The sequence below is a fragment of the Brachyhypopomus gauderio genome, chromosome 1, assembly GCF_052324685.1.
Source record: "Brachyhypopomus gauderio isolate BG-103 chromosome 1, BGAUD_0.2, whole genome shotgun sequence".
NCBI lineage: Eukaryota > Metazoa > Chordata > Actinopteri > Gymnotiformes > Hypopomidae > Brachyhypopomus > Brachyhypopomus gauderio.
Window position 1 is genome coordinate 22,899,912 of NC_135211.1, and position 22,866 is coordinate 22,922,777.

The 22,866-nt window shown below is 43.5% G+C and overlaps 2 protein-coding genes across 4 annotated transcripts; both read right to left on the reverse strand.

The window, feature by feature from the left end:
- Nucleotides 1-839: 839 nt before the first annotated feature.
- arl8bb (ADP-ribosylation factor-like 8Bb) lies at nucleotides 840-14,434 on the reverse strand. Its single transcript, XM_077003437.1, has 7 exons — nucleotides 14,049-14,434; nucleotides 9,007-9,087; nucleotides 8,697-8,770; nucleotides 8,457-8,550; nucleotides 7,141-7,208; nucleotides 6,357-6,427; nucleotides 840-5,688 (listed from the first exon to the last, which is right to left on the reverse strand). Exons 1-7 carry the CDS (start codon nucleotides 14,169-14,171, stop codon nucleotides 5,639-5,641), a joined length of 561 nt encoding a protein of 186 aa, XP_076859552.1. The 5' UTR covers nucleotides 14,172-14,434; the 3' UTR covers nucleotides 840-5,638.
- Nucleotides 14,435-17,294: 2,860 nt separating this feature from the next.
- Nucleotides 17,295-21,460, reverse strand: bhlhe40 (basic helix-loop-helix family, member e40). 3 transcript variants are annotated; one of them, XM_077003458.1, is made up of 6 exons: nucleotides 21,275-21,459; nucleotides 21,026-21,163; nucleotides 20,875-20,938; nucleotides 20,487-20,594; nucleotides 19,882-20,005; nucleotides 17,295-19,592 (listed from the first exon to the last, which is right to left on the reverse strand). In XM_077003458.1, the coding sequence occupies exons 2-6, from the start codon at nucleotides 21,100-21,102 to the stop codon at nucleotides 18,730-18,732; spliced, it is 1,236 nt and encodes a 411-aa protein (XP_076859573.1). In that variant the 5' UTR covers nucleotides 21,103-21,163; nucleotides 21,275-21,459; the 3' UTR covers nucleotides 17,295-18,729. The 3 variants fall into 3 exon arrangements, with proteins under 3 accessions (XP_076859573.1, XP_076859582.1, XP_076859565.1); XM_077003467.1 differs by having other exon boundaries at nucleotides 17,295-19,589; nucleotides 21,026-21,460; XM_077003450.1 differs by having other exon boundaries at nucleotides 21,026-21,459.
- Nucleotides 21,461-22,866: the final 1,406 nt, after the last annotated feature.

A 22,866-nucleotide genomic window follows, 5' to 3' on the forward strand; every position in this document is an offset into this window, starting at 1 on the left:
CTGTCCTCACTTCAATTCAGAGGAATGGACTCAATCCTTTACAATTCCTAACTTTTTTTGAGCAGTTATATATGTTTTCTATTGAACCATGTACAAACAATCAAGCCAGAAGGTCTTGTACATTTCTCCATAACATCATGTCACTCTTTATACACACAACTGAGGTCGGACAAGCGTTCACAATGCGCTCCTTGGCCCACGATACACTGCTGCCACCATGTGGCTGAATTATACACTGCAGGAGAAAAAGAAAAAAATGACCACTAGGCACATAGGAGAGAATTACTGCGTAGTATCTGCAGGGTCAAAAACAAACTTGACAGCATGAAAATAATGTGTGGAGGAAACTAAACCTAAAGTTTGTTTCCTGCAATGGGTAATTCTCTGGAAGTCATGGCCTGGTGATAGGGAACTGGTCTTGTGACTGGAGGGTTGTGGGTTTGATTCCCAGACCTGCGGCCATGACTGAGGTGCCCTTGAGCAAGGCACCTAACCCCAACTGCCCCCCTGGGCACCGCTCTGGGCACGTGTGATCCCCCTAGTAATCACTAGTGTGTGTGTGTGTGTGTTCTAACTGCACAGATGGGTAAAATGCGGAGGACAAATTTCGATTGCGGTGAAAAATCACAATTGACAAAATATGGCACATTTACAAGTGTGTGACCATGTATTATTTTGATAGTATTGCATACAAATACATCTGATTGGCTACCACTGGGAATAGCACATAATGAAAAGTAACTGGATCCAGTTAGAATGACGCTGGCAGAATTTTAACTGTGTTCTAAGAACACACACACACCTTCGAGCAAAAAAAATAAATAAATGCCACAACAAAATCCCCCTAAAAAACAATTTTAATTAGCAATAACAGAGAAAATTATTAATGCAAGACACACAGAGGAGAGCGTTCATGTGAATAAAAATGTTTCTTTACTTATTTACAAAGTCAGCAAATTAACATGTCCATTTTGCCCATGCCAAAAGAGTGTCATTGTTAGGCCTTAGTGTTGATAGGTGGAGGGTACAGGAAGGATTGAGCTTTGGCCCTAGTCCTGCTGCCTTTGGAGTGAGCAACTTGGCCCCTACACGACGACCACTGAGTAGACAACAGCAGCGGGGAGAGGGGGGAATGAGAGTGCGAGGTGGAGGTGTGAACACCATATCCCTTCTTTCCTGTTTTCATTCATCACTTCCAGGTGCTGTGCACCGAGGCCACAAAGCGTGATGTTGGAAATGAGATTTGCAGATGGTGGAAGATTTGTTTGCAGTAAAAAGAGAGAAAGTCAGGACTGGGGTAAGAGACAGAGATTCACTGGATCAGTGAATACCTGCTACAAGGAGGAGAAACCCTCCGCAAGCAGAACATAATAAATACACTTAAACAACACACACTAGTTAACCCTTCAAGGAAAGCAAACAAGCTTTAAACATCTAAAAGAACACATCACATAGCTAGTTATGAGACGTTATTACCGCATTATATTCCGAGGTAGTTTAAGGGGGGAGGGTGGGGGTTTAAAGCAATCGAACATTGTCCTACTGAAGTGACAATCTGCAACGGTCAAAACAGCAGCAAAGCCAGCAAGTTCGGGGAAGACGAGGTAAATCCATGTGCAGGACATTTTAGCAGGGGTGGCTGTTATGGTAAAGCCCGACCTCATTTGCCATGATTAGTGGGTGGGTCTGCAGATTCACTAAGGCATCAACTCATTTTTCACTGATAAGGAGTGAAAAAAATGGAGGGAAAGCATGAGACACGCTACAATCAGACGCTTTGTAATCAAAGACCACGTCATTTAATGCAGAATCATAGAAACCAGATTTCACCTTTTATACAATAGCGACTCAAGCAACAATTGATCCGGATCAAAATAATAAGTTCTGTACACACCTCTCAAAATGTTTAGTTCCTGTGTGCCATTAGCCTAGTTACAGAATGAAAGATTTGCAGGGTGCTGTAAAATGACAGGATAATTACAGGTAGATGACTCTGGCTAACAAGAACTTCACTCTGCATTGTACAAACATTGTGCACATTCAGTTACACACATCAGGTGTTTATGCCTATTTACATATGCTCACTAAAGAGCTGTGCAGCAAGTGGCTATTCTGGCTGATGGTCAGGTTGTGTTGTTGCTTTATCACCTGCCCGGAAACCATTAAGGGTAACATTTCATTACAGCAGCCGTACTTAAACACGTAAAAGGAACCGATAACTTAGTAATAAGTCAAATATAATCATCGCTTATGGAAACCAAGCACATAAGCATTTATAAAGCCTACACAACAGCACTCGTGAGCAAGTAATGCTTACTGAGACGCAGATAAAAACTCGACACTCATGTGAAAGCGTAAAATCCCACACGCACGTATGGAAAGCTCATCTTAGCTAGCAGGTCTGAGGGACGCCTCACTCTCTAAGCACCTGCGCCTGCAAGCCGTGCCTGCGAGTGTCAGCCATGCGCACTCCAAGCTGGTGAGTAGTGTGGTGGAAGGGGAGGGCGCAAAGCCAACGGTGCACCAGTACTCCAGGCTTCCCTCCTTTAATCATGTCTAGTTCAGTTCAACCGTCAGCCTATGGGAGCTGGCTCTCAGGATGTGTTCAGGACACAGCGTCCTGAGTGGGACTGAACACGACAGTCCTCCGCACTGCCTGTCGTGAAATTCAAGTGGAAGTTCCTCCATTCGGGTCGTTCCCAGCACCGGCCGCAAGGTCTCTCCCTTCACTACATTCACTACAGGAAGTGAAGGCTTTGCTCTTACACACCACAGTGAGATGTCACAGACCAGCACACCATCCATCTCTCATATTCACCACCTCTGAAATCGCTTCCGTTCTGTTCTGTATTTTTGTTATGAATCGTGTGTGTGATTTTGGTGGTTTGGATCCAGAAGGAAAAAAAAAAAAAAAAACAACAACAGAAGGCACTTAAATATCTGCAGGGAACAATGATCCCACCCCCATGTAAACTCAAGCTTAGACAAGCCAGACTCCTCCCCTTCTGGGTCAGGGTTAGCAGGAAGCACAGGTGGGGGAGGTGGAGGAGTCGAGCAAAAAGGGGAGGAGTGATGGTCTCAAAAGGGCAGAAACGAAAAGGAGGAAGGGGCGGAGCCACCAGCGGTGCACAGACCAATGTGAGCTGTGCAAGAGGGAGGCGGGGACAGCTTGCAGAAGATGATGGTGGTGGGATGAAGAGGCGAGGAAGCGCGATGGAGTAATTTATGAGGACAGACAGGCCAAATGAGGTGAGGGGAGGAGCCTGCTGCCCGTGTTTCTGAAGTGCACTGTACACACTGCTGTACACACAGTGCCACTGCTCAGAGCAGCTTGAACAATCTGCCATACGAGCCCCACAGTGTTGGGTGCCTGGAAAACATGGCACTGTACTCCTAGATTAAATATGCCACCCCAAGCAAAACACCATCCATGCCATGAACAAGGACTCGAGTTGTGAATTTAATCACACTTGTGTCATAATGCAGTGGCTGTGCAGACTGTGTATCTGATTAATCACCTGTGTAAGGGTGTAGTGGTGTATGTTCACATATGGGTGTAGCGGTGTGTGTTCACATGCAAGGTCCTGGCACATCAAACTGAAAACAGCTGAAGCCCAAGTGATTTGAGGCAGTGGTGGGGTTTAGTTTTAGTGGCGCCCTTTGACCTTTGAGATTAAAGAGGTTTTCAAAAATAAATAAAGGATTGTGAAGGCACTAACTTTACAGATGAAGATTACTACACGTTTAAGTATAACTGCATAACTATGCTCAGAGGTCATGACCCCATAGTGAGTCCCTAAGGCTGACCTGCACACAACATAAACTGTTACCGGATGGAGACTTCCTCAAAAACCAGCTACCTGCCAAACAGGATTATATATTTGGGAAATGGCTGAATTCCAAAAGGAAACCTTGAATTCTACATAATAAAGGTCTTACTGTACAGTTGTTCCTAGTGTAATCTTGATGTCTTACTGCGGTACAGAGCCTGAAGACCAGACACCTACAAACGGGTCTCAGGCCGTGGTTTTCTTTAACAGAACTTCAACGCGATCTTGCCTCTGGAATACAAGTGACGCGTGTTAAACTCATTGACTGTATATATAATGGACGGTACGTCACCGTTGACTCCCATTGTGAGTTTTTGAAGCCACCAAGATGGCCGCACGGACGCTGCCATCTTGAAAATTGGAGCCAGAGCATGCGCATTAGAACCGGTAGGCAGGACAGTATCTCCGCCAGAGATCGTATCTCCGCCCCGACATTCGTTAGGATACGCCCACCTGTATAGAAACTTTTGACGTTTTACAAAATAAACAAACGTAAAAGGTTTTAATACTGCTGTCGAGAGCTTTGATGTTGAGCACGTTCACATTTGAGCGTCTGGTATTAGTGGTCAACCAACGCACCTATTAACTGTCAATCACATTATCACCACACCCCTTTAAATAACACTTAATAACTTCTATAAAATCTGTTTATCATAGAGAAAAACACTGGGAGAGATACTAACGCAATGGGGTGTTATAGAATTGACAACATATTGCTCAAAAAACTTATTTTACGTGTAATAAAAATTCAAAGTCTCTCGTCCGGCCCGTTCACTTACATGGGAATGGGCGGGGTTAAAAGTTGTACTGCAGCCAGCCACTAGAGGGCAGCTGACTCACGGAGGCTTCACTTTTCACTCGCGTCGTCCAGTCCACTTATATATATATACAGTCAATGGTTAAACTCCATCCCACACCAAAGTAGCAGACTTAACCTCTGGTGAACAGTAAAGCCACCTAATTTCTAACACCAGTTCAATCAAATTGTTGGTCACACACTACACTCATTCATATTGATATAGAGAATATTCTTCCATAATAGTCACTGCTCTTGGTTGTTCTGTTTACCCATCATCAACGATGACGTCCAGAGCTTTACAGTATGTGCAGGTACAGCACCAGACATGTCGGGCACACTAGCACATTTGTTCTGAACCTCTGGTTGTCTGTAATGCTAATCACAGGTTACAAGATCATTATCACAGAAGGCAGTGCCTCGTTTCGAAGGGCTTGAAGAAGAGATCAACATTACACAGCTCTTAAATGGCCCTCGCAGGGAGGCAGATGCTGACAGCTCGCTGACAGGGTTTGATTCAGTGAGCAGGAGAGTGATCTGGGTTGACTACCTCACCTGACCGGACTGCATACTGTCCCCAACAACTTATTTGAAGAGAAGAGTACCCTAAAATGTGAGAACATGTGATTCGTACAGTGGGCAATGCATGCAGTCGTCCAGCAGGCAGACAGAGTTGAGATTATAATTACTGGGCGGGCCAGGAGTCCTGGCCTCGAAGCGGATGGTGTTGCGGCTTAGTGTAGGGTTTGGTACTGAGGTCCATGGCAGAGTTGGGAATGGCTGTTCTGGGCTAGGATGTGAAGGGCCATGTGCTGGGCCAGGCCAGAGGTCAAACCTCTGCCGTGGGAGGGCGCTGGTCCAAAAAGGCGGGGCTGGGCCAGGACTTGGACGAGGCGCTGGGTTTCAGGGTGAGAGCTGGAAGCTGCATGTTGGGCCAGGGTGTGGCCATGGGCACAGCTGGGGGCTGGGGTCTCGTCTGCAGGGTAGGGAGGAGGGTCTGGAATGAGCCTTCTCAACTTCTCCGAGACTTAGAGTGCTGAATTAGCCACTGCAGAGTGATATCTGAGAGTGGCAAAGAGGGGAAAAAAAGGGAGGGGGGGGTGTTTTAGGCATGTTCAACATTCCTGGTTTAAGTAAAACCAACCTTTCTAACACTTGTATATATCCTATATTAATACATTACACAGAGGGAAATAATTAGCAGTACGTAACTAGTATGTAACAGCATAGCAATACGTTTGGTATTTCAATTTGATGTGACAATAGTATGAACTCAAATCTAGTAGTAGTTTATTCTAGAACACTAAGAATTCCAAAACCATTCATTTCTGGAAGGATTTAAAAGCAGTTACATTAGCATGACCGACTGAAATGCACCGAGCAATGATTTATTAGCAAAGCCAGGCTCAGATGAAGTCTCCACTGCACTTTAAACACATCAGGCTACCCAGGCTCATTAACTCACTAACCTTTGTGTGTGTGTCTCGCTATTTTATTTTGTGGGAGTCCATGATTCAGCATATTGATTTCCTCATTACATCGCTAGGCACCAATTTGCACTGCCTCATACGACACAGTGAAAAGCCAAACACCACAAGCCACCACACTAAACTGTCGTTATAAAAGTACAAGTGACCCCAATCTAAAGGACCAGCGCTAATATCACAGTGCCGCAGTGTGCTAGGAAATCCATTCCCCATGATGGTAGTGAGGGACTCCATCATAATCACCTATATTGTCCTTCTCTTTACACGAGACAGAGTAGCAACAGATTTCTCGATCCTGAATAGCCGGTAAGTTCCTGAAAGGAAACAGAGTAAGATCAGACATCATCTGTCCAGTGATGCCGGGCACACGGTCAGGCTGCTTCAAACGAATGACATGGCGAGGTCTGGCAGGGGGGTTGACCGACTTAGTGTAACTGCAGCCCCAGGAATATTATATATATATATATATATATACACACACACATACACACACCTCCCTGGGTGGCCATTACCTTTGTAAGCCAGTTAAGAATATAAGAGAATTACAGATTGAACATCACTGCCATTATCGTACATTACATCTAGTTTTATTCATAGTAAAAAATCTAAACAGGAGAAAACCATAGACATTATCCTACAACTATACACCTGCATATCACTACAGTCCAACTGTTGCAGCTTTTGATGTCTGAATTGCACTAAATTAGAACCAAATAGCTGGGGCAGTCATGGTCTGGTGGTAAGGGAACCGGTCTTGTGACCGGAGGGTCGTGGGTTTGATTCCCAGGCCTGAGGCCTTGCGCAAGGCACCTAACCCCAACTGCTCCCTGGGCGTTGGGCTAGGGCTGCCCACCGCTCTGGGCATGTGTGCACCACAGCCCCCTAGTAATCACTAGTGTGTGTGTTCTAACTGCACAGATGGGTAAATGCGAATGACAAATTTCGATTGAGGTGAAAATCACAATTGACAAATATGGCATGTTTTGGTTTTTTTTCCGTTTCGTAAGTGGACAAAAGAGAAACTCACATTTTCTCAATGAGCTGTTTCTCATCCAGAGCGTTGGGGAGGTCTCTCTTGTTACCCAAGACAAGAACCTGAACAAGATGGAAAAGCAGACCAGGACACAGCCTGTCAGACACAAATACTGATCATCTGCATGTACACTGCGTTAAGCCACTTTAGCATATAAATTAGGGATGCACCGATTCTGATATTAATATCTGTATCGCTCCCAATATTGGAAAAAAATTCTAGATCGGGTATCGGTGACAATGTGACCGATCCATAAAAACAGATCTTTTCCGTCTAATTCTATGCTTGTAACGCTTTTCGGAGTTAGTTCAACCTTAAATATCCACTCTGTCCCAGATAGAAGTGAATTTGGACAGTTAACAGGCGAGTGAAACACGGAGGAGAGGTGAATCACTGACTCGTACTTGCGCTGGTGGTATTCCACTTAGTCCGTTTATTTGCTGGTTGACCAAAATAAACCTGGGCTCCAGTACTACTTGACTGTTCATACATGAACTGGTGAGTTGTCCAAAGCTCATTGAATACTTACATAAATAAAATAAAGATAAAATAAAGAGTAGTGGTCTGAGTCGGTCTACGGCAGAAAGCTAAAAAAACAATATTCCATACGCGCACTCAACTCGCTGCGCTGTCTGCGCTATCAAACTAGCCGCATAGGTATTGCTGATTCTCTTATTTCATCTCTTTATTTATTTTAAATTATATTTAGAATTCTTGAACCATTTCAAAGGTTTCTTGCAGTTTATTTTTTCCCATGTTTGACCAAAGTTGGGAACCTATTGTTTTTGTCAGTTTCAGGTTCTTTGGTATTATTTATTTTACACTAAATGCTATATTCATAATTGCACTGACTGAACAAATTCAAGTTGTGTTGTTTTTACATATTTTTGTGTGTGTTTAAGTGTGCTATACTGTTGTGCAGAGTTTTCAATAAACTTGTAATTCAGTATGTCTGTGTAAAAAAAATATATAAATGTTTTAAGTCGATTCAGCACTGTTTTACTCTATCAGATCGGTATCGGCCGATACTAAGCCTCAGATATCTGAATCGGTATCGGAAGTGAAAAACGTGAATCGGTGCATCCCTAATATAAATGTGATTTAGGTCCGATTACATGTTGGGTAACATCCGTCTAAGCCAGCAGTGGAAGAACTGAATGATTTCTGAATTGACATTACAAGCTAAACATCTTTGAATTCCACATAATTATAATTTTCATCTCTTTAGACATTATCGTTAGCCACAAAAGCAATCTTTTAGCATATCATTATGATTTTTATCATATGATTTTTTAAAGAACCCTTCATACAGGAATGCCTTGAAGCTGAGGTTTGTCTAACAGATTGTGCAGTTCATTTCTGGAGGGCTCGATCTTATCACGGTCAGCAGCGTCCACCATGTACCTGAGAAGAGAAACAAACAAATCAACAACACACAAACGTGCAGGTCAACACACCATTTCCATATGAAATGAATAGTGTTCAGGTAATGAGACTCAGGTGTCAGCTGGTCCAATCACAGAATGCGGTTTGCCTGCCCACACACTCACACTATAGCGTTGACCCCTCGACAGTATCGTTCCCACATGCTCCTGAAGCGAGGTTGTCCTCCTATATCCCAGATCTACACACACAACACACAGAAGACTTCAGGCTCAAGAACACAACAGTCTCTGTAAATTATGACAAATGATGTAGATCTTTGCCCGGATGACTAAACAAACTGAAATGCAGACAAAGCGGATTTTCAAATTATATACCGGTATATAGAAAAATACCCGTTATTGTTCAAATGTTAGCAAAATAGAAATCGTGGAGCCCAGCGTGGAGATGGCCCAACGCCACGGGGAGGAAGACTACCTTTATCGTGACGTTGCCTTTAGTGACCTTCCTCATATTGAAGCCCACAGTAGGAATCATATCTTCACTGAACTCGCCCGACTGCAGACAGATAGATGAACAGACAGACAGAGAGTTTAATAGTTTTCCTCAAATAGTGATTTAATGGTGCGGACGCAACACTTAAGCATTTCTGTGCATTCAACATAACACTGGGAGGCTGGCACGTGCGTGACCAACGTTACAGAACCATGGAAGGGACAGACGAGAGGAACAGACAAGAGGAAGAAGGGAAGAGGGAGGAACTAAGGATGCGAGGGCTGAGCCCTCACTGTTGGCTGAGTGCAGAGATGCTGGGGCTCCATCACACAGCACTACAAACACTCCTGGAAGGGTTTTGGGGTTTTTTTGCAGATCGATCACACTGAGCCCAGCGGTTGGTTTTTCCACACGGTCAGACACCTCATCCAAACTGCAAACACATCAAAATTGCTGCTGCTCATGGCCCTTGCTGTGCAGATTAAAATCTGTAAATTAAGCATCAATGCAGATTAACAAGCAAGCCCAGAAGAGAGAGAACATCTCCTGTGTGTGTGTGTGTGTACCACTTAAAATAACTGGAGGGGCAGATCAACAGTGAAGGGTTTGTGGGAGATAGAGGTCTCTCGGTTTAATATCGTATTTACTTGTTAGATAATACAAAGAAAACTATGTGTTTTTATTGGAATGGGTTTTGGAAAGTGTGCTGAAAATAGTAAGCATCTTAAGCAACCACAGTGTAAACAACGCTTTCTTTCAAAGATCTCAAAAAAAGAAGAAAAGAGTAAGTCAATAAGTCGTTTTTCTCAGATGAAACATGACTGCCTCCCATTCTGTGGAGCATAAACAGGTTCATTTCAGGACTACCAAGTCACTTGATAGTGATGCGCCGAAATGAAGATTCTTGGCTGAAACCGAAAACGAAATTCAGGACACACGGAACAGAAAATCAAAACCGAGAAATTTTTTTGTGTGTTGTTGAGTCTGTCTATATGACCGTGTCTCTAGGGCCGTGTGTGTGCTCCGACACTGTATGCTCTACTAGGCTTCGAAGTCCAACTTTGGGAACGAAAGTGAATGAGTGGTCATCGTTGGCAATGAATTCCATTATTTTAGGTATAGCCTACAAAATTTGGAAGCAAACCACATTATTTTCAGTTAGCTAAACTTTGGTTATGATTTAGTCTGATTTAACTGATTTAGTTGTTTTCATAAATATTGTTTGCAACTTTATGATGGCAAAATTGGCTGACTGCTCCTTTGAGAACCCCTTAAATAATCAGAATCAGGCTGAGCAATGTAATTATTCAACGTAAGAAACACATTTTCTTTAGGTACAACATGCTTCCAGGTACCTCTAACTTCAAACAAGACATCAACAGTCTTTTCACATAAGGAAAACTAAATGGGTTATGGGTTATGTTCCCAGACCTCATTAGCTATCAAAAGAGCAAAAGTCCTTATACAAGTAAATTTATACCACAAACAGAGCAGCACTCAGCACAGTGCTGTATGACTACCCTGTATGACTACCCTGGCAGTGTTTCGCCTGTGTGAGTATATGGACTCGATAGCTGTGTAGGAAATGTCGTGGATCCAGTTAGACAGGCTGTTTTCATTCATATTGCTTGAACATGGACATTTCAGCAATACAATATATGGATCTGAAAAGATGTAGGCCTACAATCTGGACTATCACAAAAGAATAGCACTGAAACATTTGAGCATATCTGAATGAACCAAATCAGTTGTGAAAACCATCCAGCAGTAGGAGCCGTAAGACAGTATACAGTCAGACAACTAGGCCTACATCCTGTGATGTTTTCCTGGGTAGGTTGATGGCTCCAGTATGCAGCTGCACTTTGCATGCAAGTTCATGTAAATATTTAAGTTATAAAAATATATAATCTAAATATTTATTAATTCACTCCCAGCTGGAGTTCATTCAAGATTTGGCATTCAAGATTCTGAAATTATCTACCGTAGGCATGAAAAATGGAACCCAGATGTATTGATTAATTCTAGGCAAAGAGAGAGAGAATGCAAGCTAGTGGAATGCAACCTTCCTCTTCCTGTGAGCCAGGTGTGTGTGCATGGGTGTGTGCATGGGTGTGTGTGTGTGCGCGCGCGCGCGAGTGTCCATCCAAGGGTGGAGGCCGTATTTAAATATGTACACAGCTAATGCCCCCAGATATTACAGTGAGTAGGTACACAACCTGTATTGCAGAAGCCCTGCAACCAGAAAGAGCCATCTCAGATTCCAACACCCCAGCAACTAGCTCTCCAAATTCTGGAGAGCACCTCTAACAAGCCAAAGCAACATCATTCCACAAAAAACACCATGTCCATGGAGTCATGTGACTCATCAATGTATGAGGTAATGGTTTTAAAACAATGCTAGCATACACGCGCTGAATGGAAACCAGTGCTACCAGTTAGTCTGATGTCTCCCAAGGCGTAAATGTTAGCTAGCAACTCTAGTTTTGGGCCATCATAAACTAACTTGTTTGAAAGAGGCCAAGCCCAAGATGGATGTGGCTGCAGGTTCAAGCTCTAAATCTAAGGCAACACTCAACGCTACTGCCATGAAAGGACATTCACATTCCTTCCACACGCGTACGCCCAAAAGGTCTTAGAAGACCTGTGATCTGAAATCAAATATTGCAAAACGGAGAAGCTCCAAGAGGCTTGGAGGAAGAGGGCAGAACGAAACTGCACAGGGAGTAACGCCTGGAGCAAGTCTAGACACTCCTCCTTTATTGGGAGGAGCTTTTAAAGTAAAAAAAAACCTTGCCCATAATCCCATGAACTATTCAGCTGGGAAAAATTAAGGGAAACAAGACGGTTCTCTCGTGATAATCCCCAGCACAGAAATCCAACGAGCCAAGCACATTGGACCCGCCGCACTGTGGCAGCATGGACTGGTGGACCAGAGATGTCTCCCATAGAGCAGTTAGTAGTCCAGATCAGTCTAGAAAGCTGCTTGGGATTTGTAGTCTCTGTCCTTGATAATTGTTCTCTGCACTGCCCCCAAGTGCCCTTCTGCCAGTGAGGCAGACTCCCAGGCCCAGTGCCAAACTCACACCACTACAGCCATTCTCCCTCAGACATGGGACTGGAGAGAGGTTTGAGGAAAGGCAAAGCACGACATGGCTGTGCCAGTGAGTGTGAAGGAGGATGTTTTGAGGGTTAGGGTTCTGGCAGGAATCAAAGACTTCTTGTCATGTCTGTTGGCCTGACATCAAGTCACTGTACTGAAGAAGAAAAATGGGACACTTCGTGACCTTGTAGCCACACCCACCACCCTCAACCTCGTCGGCAAGCGGCTGAACTCAGTGACCGGCTCTCTCGATGGCTTCCCAAGAACACAAAACAAGTTATCGCCACACTCTCCCGCACACTCACACGATCAATAACCGCACCAAAGTGGGCACACTGAATCATTCTGCGACATCGTTATTGTTGTCGGCAGGCCTGTGGAACGCTCTCGGCTGTGAATCAGCAATAAATACCAATGACTACACAGGCTTGCAAGGCATGGAGCAGAACATTACAAGTCAAATGTCTTGCTGACGCGACGTTCTTCAGACCATATCACCACCACTGGCTTGGTCTGAATAATCTCATAGGTTATTAAATGACATGTGAAAAGTTTTTTTTAAGTCAAAAGACAGCTTGACCTCTGCATAGCCTTATGATGGGTCAGTCAGCCTTGTATATGCCAACCTTATATTTACCTATAGATCAGTTTTGCTGTAAAAATGTGCTAAAAGCCCCAAAGCCACTTATAATTACTCCAAAGGCTCTGATGATGGTTGCAGGTGCATGTGCACTAATGTGCTAACTATAAATGTGCATAGTAATGTGCATTTTACAAACTACTCAGGCTCTGCTTTAAGAGATGTCACTATTTTTTGTATTCCACTAGAGTGGGTGTGGGGAATATGTATGTTTTATATTATATTTATATTTAAATATAAGAATATGATATTCAAAATCACTTTTTTGTAGTGATGACTCAATGACTCAGTGGTGCTTTACAATAAAAGGAACACAATTAACAAAAAGGCTTGACATAAAAGATCAGAACAGTACCGAGCATTTGTTTGACAATGAGCATTCCTAATAGCATGCTTTTCTAATGAAAGAAATTGCCTCCTTCCTTAAAAACAAAAACTATCAATTACCACCCTGCCTCCACATCTTGTGTAGCTACATGACACAGGATTAACTCTAAATTTGCCAATATGAAGTAGTCTTATATCAGTTAGAAGACTGCATATCGCTTAATTCAGTTTGAATCAGAAGAAACTCAAATGTACTCAACTGCCTCGTCGCACAGTGCTACAAAAGCACAGAAAATCAAACCGTGATTTGAACAGACCCTAACCTAAACCCAACCCTAACCCTAAACTAACGTTTAACCCAACCCTGACCTAGCTAGATGTTAAGGCCGAATAAATCGCAATCATGGTCCCTGGAATTATTTAGCTAGCGTGATAAAGAAGGTCAGAATATAACTGGACGTATTTTGTTGAAACCAACGACGTGGTGAAGCTTCAGTTCGCCTGTACATGCTGTGAATGTTATGGCACCTGTCAAATGAGTAAGCAAAGAGAACACTACTCTTGTGTGTGTTGAAATGTAGTCAACGTTAGTCTAAATACTGCCTATCCAGCTAGAATCAGTGCCAGAATCAGTCAAATCAATGGCAATTCCCCCTTAAAATTAAGGGTTTACTGCGCTAGTTTGATGTCCACTTGCACTTCTAACTAGCGAGCTAGTCAGCAGTACCTCAAAACGACCTCCACCTATGAGCTCTGCAGCGCCGGGCTGGTACCAATACATCAACGAAACGAACCAAATATCAATACATCAGCACACTGTATTGGCCGACAGGCAATAACAGTGATTAGTGCGAAAGTACTCGAAGAATGATAATAAATAAATGTACAGGGAGCTAGCAAACTAAGTTAGCATGCTAGCTTCCCAATAAGCAGCTAGCCGGCTGGCTAGCGACTCACCGCTATTACGTTGACGAAGGTGGTCTTTCCAGAATACTGTAGACCTACGAGGGTGAGCTCCATCTCTTCTTTCCAAAAGAGCGACCTAAACCAGTCCAAGAGCCTGTTGATAAGGGCCAACATTTTTGCTGGGCAGGCGAGACTTGTCAAAAGCCCTCAAGAGTTCGTTAAACGCTCGAGTTCGTTAAACGTTCGAATTCGTTAAGCGCTCGAGAGTTCGTTAAAAGCTCGAGTTCGTTAAGCGCTCGTCTCCCTCGGCGTCGCACTGAAATTTGACAAGCGCGCAGACACCGGAAGTGCGTGGGATCAAATGACCATGAAGTTTTACAGCGAAGTCAGGCGTGAAGACAGCCACGCTGCGTGAAGGCGCTGGACAAAATATAATACATGCCTAAAAATCACGAGGGTGGGCGTTGTTATTATCTGCTGACTGCTGATGCGATCATGTGTTCACAAGTAGAAAGTTATTTATAATATACGAGAACCTTTAACTAAAACGCAGGAGTTGCTTACAATATCAACAGTTGGTGTTTTGCCTCTGTTTCTAAGACCCGTGCTTATGGTACAGACGTTATTATACACTGTGTCGAGCTCGAACATTTTTTTTAAACATGTGGGTCTTTCACTTTTAAACTTGTGTGTTTTTGACTCTTATAAAGCAGTCTGAACGTTATATGTTCAGATCACCAAAGCAAACCGCAAATGTGCAGTGTAAATGACAACCGGGAATCAAGTAGCTGAGTTGTCTGATACAAAACAGCCTACATCAGACCATTTGACAATGGCAGTACACTTTCCCTCCTGCAGAGGGCAGTAGACGATAAGGCCGACATCATCTGCTCTACCAGCCACTGACTATTGCAATCTTTGCTTCTCAATTCTTGCTCATGGAGATCAAGAGCACCAAACATGCATTCAGATGGATGAATGATATGTGATTAATATATGTGATTAATCTAACCAGTTTATTAGCAGAGGGCTTGGTGAGATGAGGTGACAGTGACAGGGACACGTATGGAATGTGAGATAACTCTGGTTCCCAGGATAATAACTGAGAAATACAGCCCAAGATAGTTTACTGGGGCCTCTGAACATTTATACGGAAGAGCCAAAACCCAGAGATTGAACTTATAGTTTGTTAATCTAAAACGAATAGCAATTTCAGATTTAAGATGATTTTTAAGATTTCAACACAACAAAACATAAATACTACCCCTCAGTAAAAATAAAACCAGTTAATGAAGTCACTTACAGTTATTATATATAGAGAAAGCATTATGTTTAGTTGACCACTAATAAACACTAAATGCTGGTAATTCAGTTGAAAATAAATTCATTTTAGAAGCTGTACAGCTTTGCAAAAATATGTTTATTACAGCAATTATTACTTTAACAATAATATTACAAAACAGTCTTGATAATGAATCTTCAATTCTGCAGGGGCTGGACACAGAAACAAGGTAGGCCTATGTGTTAGCAAGCAAGTCCACAAGCTCTGCTTCTGGAAACTACCATTGTTTTCTTTGAGCTTATCAGATCTGTGTTCAGGTGTCGGAGCAGGGAAATCTAATCCTAAATCTCCTCCCGGCCTGGTCTGAATATTCAGACCATGTTGTGGGAGGAACGAACAATCCGCTTAGAAAGCTACATTGAAGCTGAACAAATCTCATAAGCCCGCATGTTCAAGATTGTGACAAGTCTGCAGTGCCACGTTTGTCCACAAGATGGCCCTCCAACTACATTTCAATTAGTACTGATCTGCCAAGTCTCTAATGCTGGTACTAACAGTGGTGAGATAGTTACTAGTTGTCATTAAGTTGTCGTTTTACAGTGTTTTGTGGTGACTAGTTTATCCTACATATGAACCAACACTTTTTATTGTAAACCTTTGTAGGTGTGTAGTATTTACTTAAATAAGGCCTGATTTTTTAGGTGGTTTTGTGCTTGTTTTTCTCTTCAAACAGTATTGAAAGAAAGACTGCCCACTAACATTCTATCCTGAAGAACATGAACACTAAATATATTTTAAAAACACAGAATGAGAATCTTATTTTAATTGTGTCTTGCTCTCCCACATGTGTGCCTGACAAGTATAACATATGAACCCATCACATGTTTCTCACGAGGCTGTGAAATAACTCAGTTTTATCACTCGGCAATCAACCCACGGATGTTTACAAGCTGGTTTGAACACTTCTGAGCCTCTGCCTCGGTCAGCAGTAGACTATTCACAGCAGTAGTGGCCTGTTAATACAAACAGCTTCTGTGCTTGTTGGCGTGTTATATATAAAAAGGAAAATACAATAGAAAATCACGAAAAAAAACACTTCCTATTGTACCGTACTGACGCGCTGAATAGGTGACACGAGGCAGCCCACGCTGGTTTGCCACGCTCGCGGACAGCTGAGCGCCGCCGACACCCCGCGTGCGTCGCATTAGAGCGCCGGCCAATCAGAGGCGGAGAGGCGATCACTGTGTGGCTGTACATGTGACAGGCGGCAAGGCATCGCCAACGTGATTACGTCGGCTCCTATTCCCGGCGCGGCGGGGTGGGGAAGTAAACGCGCCTGCGATAGAGAGAGAGAGAGAGCGAAAACACACGGCTGACCATGCGCTCGGGAATTAACCTAATTCTACCCCGGTTCGACCGCCAACGCAGGGTTGAATTAAGATGTTAGACTGCCCCCGGATGTCTCAAGCGTGTCTTAAAAGTTTGAGTCGCAAATACTCATCTTAGAATTAAAGCGGCGTTTAACGCTAAGCGTTCTTAAATGTTGCGCAATTTTGATCGGACTGATAGAAATTAACTTTTGAAGTTATCTTTGATACTAATTTTATGAAGTAGTCATGATTTGCAAATATTTGTGATATGAATGTAAAAATGTAAAGACTATAGATCTCTAGTGGTGTGTTCCCCTGTACAGTTTATTAGACTGTTGCTGACAATAGACTAATTCGGAGTAGTATCTCTTACTGATTAGGGCCGGCTGTTGTAGCATACATCATTACAGTATGAATAAATATATATAATGCCACACACTATAAAAATATATAAAACATAAAAGAGGAAACCTTGCTCTGTTAGTAAGGTAGGACTATGAAACGTGACTGACGCCGTATTTACACGGTGTTTACACTGTAGGTTATATAATAGGCTATATTATATAAGGATACGCCGAGTTGATAAACAGCGACATTTCATCTACAGCTAACAATAGGGTTTCAAAGACGAGTCGCACAAATGCATTTCCACAGGAAAAAAAATTTATTAATACTTTTTTTAAATGTATGTCAACAATAAATTTGACAAAATATATACATCAAGCAACCTTCTGTTAGGTCCCAAAATAAAACCCCAAGTACCTTTTCCTATACAAAACTAGTATATGGTTTAAACATAGTACATTCACTTTCCTTGCTTCTCCAAATATTCCAGAATTAAAAATGTACATATCTGTCATTTTACTGCTTGAAACAAGTAAAGGCAACAGCATGAACAAAGATCTGTCTTAATTTGACCAGAAATGAACATAAAACATGATGCCTACATTACCCACAATGCTATGTACATAATCTCCCGGTGTTCATTCGGGAACTCCCATCTGTCGCAATGCAGACACACAACTTGTGGGTCATGTATGAAAAATATAGATGTACATGTAGTATAAACAAATGCATTACACAACATAGTTACCGCACAGGTACTACTTGCACAACGATGATGTATTACAAACTCGGGACTCTCTCTTTCTCTCTCTTTCTCACTTTTTAAAGAAAGAAAGGAAGAAACAGAAAGAAATACACTACTCCCTTATGTACACAATTTTGGGCCTATTTCACCCCCACAGCATTTGAGGGATTCCGTTTGTGGGGTAACATGGGAAAGATGTTGGTGATTATTTGCAGTTGGAGTTTTCTGTGATATAGCTCTGGTCAACTACAGCAGACAGACCATTATTTGGTAGCACGCTAGGAAGGGGAAAAAAAGAAAAAAAAAAAAAGAAAAACAAACCAACAGAGAAACAGGACAGTCTTTGTTTAAAGCAACCACAGAGTCACGACAGAGTGGAATTCCTCCCACAGCTCTGTAGCACAGAGAAACGTCCGAACACCAAGAAGCAGCATCTACAGGGGTTTCTCTAGTTTTTTTTCTCGTTTACATTCAAAACAGAAAGGTGTGTGCAAAGGCTTGGCCTTGTTGTTTCTCGTTTGGGGGATGTGTACATATCACATTCTGGATTTAGGTTTTGTTTGTAGTTTACTTGTTTATTTATGTTTCAAATCAAAGCTTCAGCATGAGTGTGCTTTGCCACGGTCCTTCAGTGAAGCGGACAGCTCAGTGTTCTTAACATCACCTTCTTCACAGCACTGAGGGTCCACTGTCTGTGCTCCTCTCTGCTAGCTCAGAATGTCCAGCGTGTGTCCATCTCTGCATGGCCACTCTCTCTCCGCTGGGCTGGTGTGTGTGTTGGTGTGTGCTTGTGTGTGTGTGTGTTAAGAGTAGCAGTCAGAGGGGGTGGGTGGCATAAGCCGTCTTGGCGGAGGGCGCGGTGGGCAGCAGAGAGCCGGTGTGCCGTTCATCCTCTCCGCCTTCCCATCACTGCATCTTCTGTCAGCGCTCGCCACCCTGCGCTTTCAGAGGGGCGATCTGTGGGTGTGGGCGGGGCCTCCCCTGCACCTCTCAGTCTTTGGTTTCCAGGTTTAAGGGAGGGACCTGCTTCAGGGCCTGAAGGAGGGCGGGAGAGTCCATGGGTGTCTGAGGGGCGATGGGGGAAGCCACCCTGGGCGACATGACCATAGAGGAGGAGAGCTTGTCGGGTGACAGGGCCGCCGCAGAGCCCCCGAGGCTGGGGTAGAGCACGGGCACGCCCCCTGGGTACCAGCACTTCTCCAGCATAGGGAGGTAGGCAGCGGCGGTGGCTGCTGTCGGGGGGAAGAGGTAAAAGGGCATGCACAGCGGGGGCTGGTGGGGTGAGAAGTTCACGTAGGGGCGGTGGCCCGCCACAACCGCCTCGTGCCCGGACAGCGACTCGTCCTCGGACGAGTCTGAGCGTGCTCGCTTGGCCTGCGGTTCGTCCCGCTCCTCTTTGATACCGCCCGCCCGGGTGTACTTCGGCTCCGCCCCCTCTCGCCCGCAACAGCTCGGCCGTGGGCCCTTGGAGTCGCGCTTGTCCAGCTCGCCACCGTAGCCGCTGTCTGTGTCTGTGTCGCTGCCGCTCTGCTCGCTGCCCTGCGGGTACGTCCGCTGGATGACGGGGACGCAGTTCTTGGCGTGGCCCTCGGGGCTCCGTGGCTGCGGACCCACAGGCGCCGGCCGGATCTCGGGGCGCTGGCGGCCGGGCGAGGCCGCGTCCAGCCGTGGGCTGGCGGGACGGTGCAGCAGCTCCGCCGACACTTTGTGCAGGTGGTTGACGATATGCGTGGGACTCAGCTCACGGGGGTCCTCCTGACTGGCCAACAACTGCAACACCTCCTTCGCACAGAGGTGGAAACCGGATCGGAACATTTCCTCGCTGTTCTCTGGGCTCCCACTGGACTGATCTGCTGCAGCACGCACGCACACACACACACACGCAGGTGAATATGAGAGCAACGCCCATATTGCACAACATCTCTATTAGCAAAGCAGCATTCTGCTGAGCGTGACAGACTGAAGTTGTGAGAGCATATTCTAAGTCCAAGCATGCCTGCAGCTTCGACATATTTTTTTTTACAGTAAACTAAAAAAAAAAAAAAAAAAAAAGACACGACGAGGTGAAAAGTTCCTCACGAGGGGGGTTACTGCTGCGTTAAATCACATCGCAGTGAGCACCGACGGCTTAATCAAACTCACCGATTTGCATCCCGTTCTGCAGAGACATGATCTGCTGCTGCTGCTGATCCAGCAGGCTGTTGAGCGCCTTCACGTGCTTCAACGTGAGCTCCAGCACCACGGCCTTCTCCAAATGGCCCAGGGTCTAAAAGAGGAAGCGCGCGCATAAGTATTTCTTATGTAAGGCTCACTGCTGCCTCGCGAGGACAAACCTTTCGACAAGAGGCAGCACATACATACAGAAAAAAATATATAAATTGAAATTAACAGTTAAATAAATACGTTAAGAAGTAAATAGCGGCCTGAATATATTCTGTGTACAGCCTCGAATACTTTGTACAACTTATTTGCACACTAAGAATGTAAGCCCTTAAACCAATTGCAGCAATGTGGGACGCTATGCCTAATGACTTATTTAAGCAGGGTTATAGTGTATGTTATAGACAATATAAATACAGAATTGGGCTAGAATAAAAAAATAAAAAATAAAATGTCTAATAGCGCCGCATGAGCGCGTCAGGCACGCTGTGGCTGAATTGCACGCAGCTTATCTACAGCTGCAACCAGGTGGCGCTTCAGACCTGAACTACAAACCGGGCAGTAATTCCCTCCACTCCCATACTTACTGTAAGTTTAAGGTGCTCGGGCAGCAAATCCTTCAACTGCGCGATGCATTCGTTTATTCTGTCGCGTCGTTTTTTCTCAATCAAACGATGGGGTAACTTATATGTATCCTGTGTGAAACCAAAATGAAACAATACAACGTAATTCAATTAAACGTTACCAATGTTTAGTTCAGACCTACAGAAAACTGAAAAGTTTCAGGAGAAAAAAAAACTAACAAAAACCATGCAGCATTTTTAGCGACAAGCATGAATAAATAAACTAGCGTACATTGTACAGTAAACAAGCGCTGACTGTGATAATACGTGACAGTAGCTATCTTTGAATAAATTAAGTAAAACATATTTAAGATGATTAAATGATCTATAAACTAATGTATTTCTGCCGTACCTTGCTGTCGTCTCCCCGTTTCATCCCTCTCCGGGGTTTGTACACATATATAGGGTAATCCATTCTGAATGACAAGAAAGGAGCAGAGATGAGAAATCTCGCTGCTTACGCGCATTTCTAGACCTTGAAGAAGCACGAAAGAGCGACTTACCCGGACATGTCCGTGATATCCAGCGAGGGGTGCTTAGGGATACACGGGGGAGGCTGCGCACTTGTAATCCTTTCCATTTCGCCCGTTTAGATCACTGACGTAAATGTAAAGTAAGGCTTATTTCCCCAAAAAATCGACCTGGCGAATAACAGAATTCCTTTTAATTGCTCATAAAGATCGCCGTCGTAAATATTTCCTTCGAAAACAAGAATATTTCTATGCCGTGCTGAAAATAAGTTTTCGCTTTACTTTTCTGTGTGGCGAATTGTTGTGCAGGCTATATCTAGGATGAGAGGATGTTGTCAACTCGAGATCCAGGCGTAGTCGGCAATAGTTTAGAAGCTCCCGTCGTGGTTAAATGTGTGTGTGTGTGGGGGTGGACTGCTCTACGTGTTAAATAAACCCTGTGACTACAGACACGTCTCTCGCTCAGAAACTGACCTACCTCGGTCACATGAGCCTCACGTGTTGGACGGCGCTTTCAAATCCTCTGGAGTACAACCCATTTTGTGTAGTTGAGGAGGATGTGCATGAGAACGCCCTCCTCCGTCACCCCCGCCGCCGTGTCCCGTGTACCTCCATGCTCCTTCGGCGCTACGTCTACAACCCCGGGCGTATCGTACAACCATGTGAGAATGAGAAATTAGGGCAGGCGATCTTTTTTTGGTTTGTCATGAAAAAAATATATTTCATGTTATGTTGGCAACGAGACGTATAAATATGAGTCAGTTAGAAATATTTAATAATAACAATAATAAATAACAATTAGAAATATTTAATGGATGTTTTCGTAGTTCTTTAGGACATATAGTTTATCGATTATTCATCTTAGCAAGGCAATGAATCTTAGAAGTCATTTTAATGTTAGACTGTACTAAAGGTGTATGACTACACTGATTACAAAAACCACGTGTTTTGTTCTCTATTTTAAATTATGAGAAGAATAACATTCCATATCTGTTACTACATCCTGTTGATAAATACATTTGCAGATAGACAAACAGGCATGTTGAACAGGCTCATAAGTCAGTTATTCAAATATTATTCAAATACATAGTACACAGTCATGAACGTTTTATTACTTTATAAACTTTAACAAATGTCTGCATGGTGGTCTCTCTGAATGACTATCGCGTCCCACACCGCCACTCTTTGTCTCGATCGGTCTTACTATTTTTCAGCTTGATTCAGTTTATATGCTATTACATAGAATTCAATATGCCTACAATAAAAACCTATATCACACACACACACACACACACACACACACACACACACACACACACACACACACACACACACACACACGCACGCACGCACGCACGCACGCACCATTGTCTATCATTAAAAACTGAACTATTAAAAGACTGTCTGTGTACAGGACCTTGGCCTATATGTCCATGTAAAACATCCCACACTGAACAGATTTTCAAATTAAAAAATACTAAACAGATTACGTTTTTCTGTTTTGAACTGCGCAAAAGGTTTCGAAATTTTCAGTGCTCTGTTGTTTCATAGAAAATAATGTTTTAGAAATCTAACTGTAAAAATGTTAACGTCCTGCAAAACACACAAGAAATGTGCATTTACCTGCAAGTAGTTTAATTAAAGTGCTGACTTTGAAAATAATTCGAAAGATAAAACCGCTTAATTTAAAAAACAGGCATATGTTATATATCTGGTAATATAAGTGGGTAACCTGAATATCAGTTCATTAGACTGTGTATGGAGAGACACTCTAAGACTTTTAAAATTGTATAGCGCATATATATATATACGCACACATTTATTGCTTCTTGTTCACCACCACAGAAGGGGATTTTGCAGTCATGTTATTTATT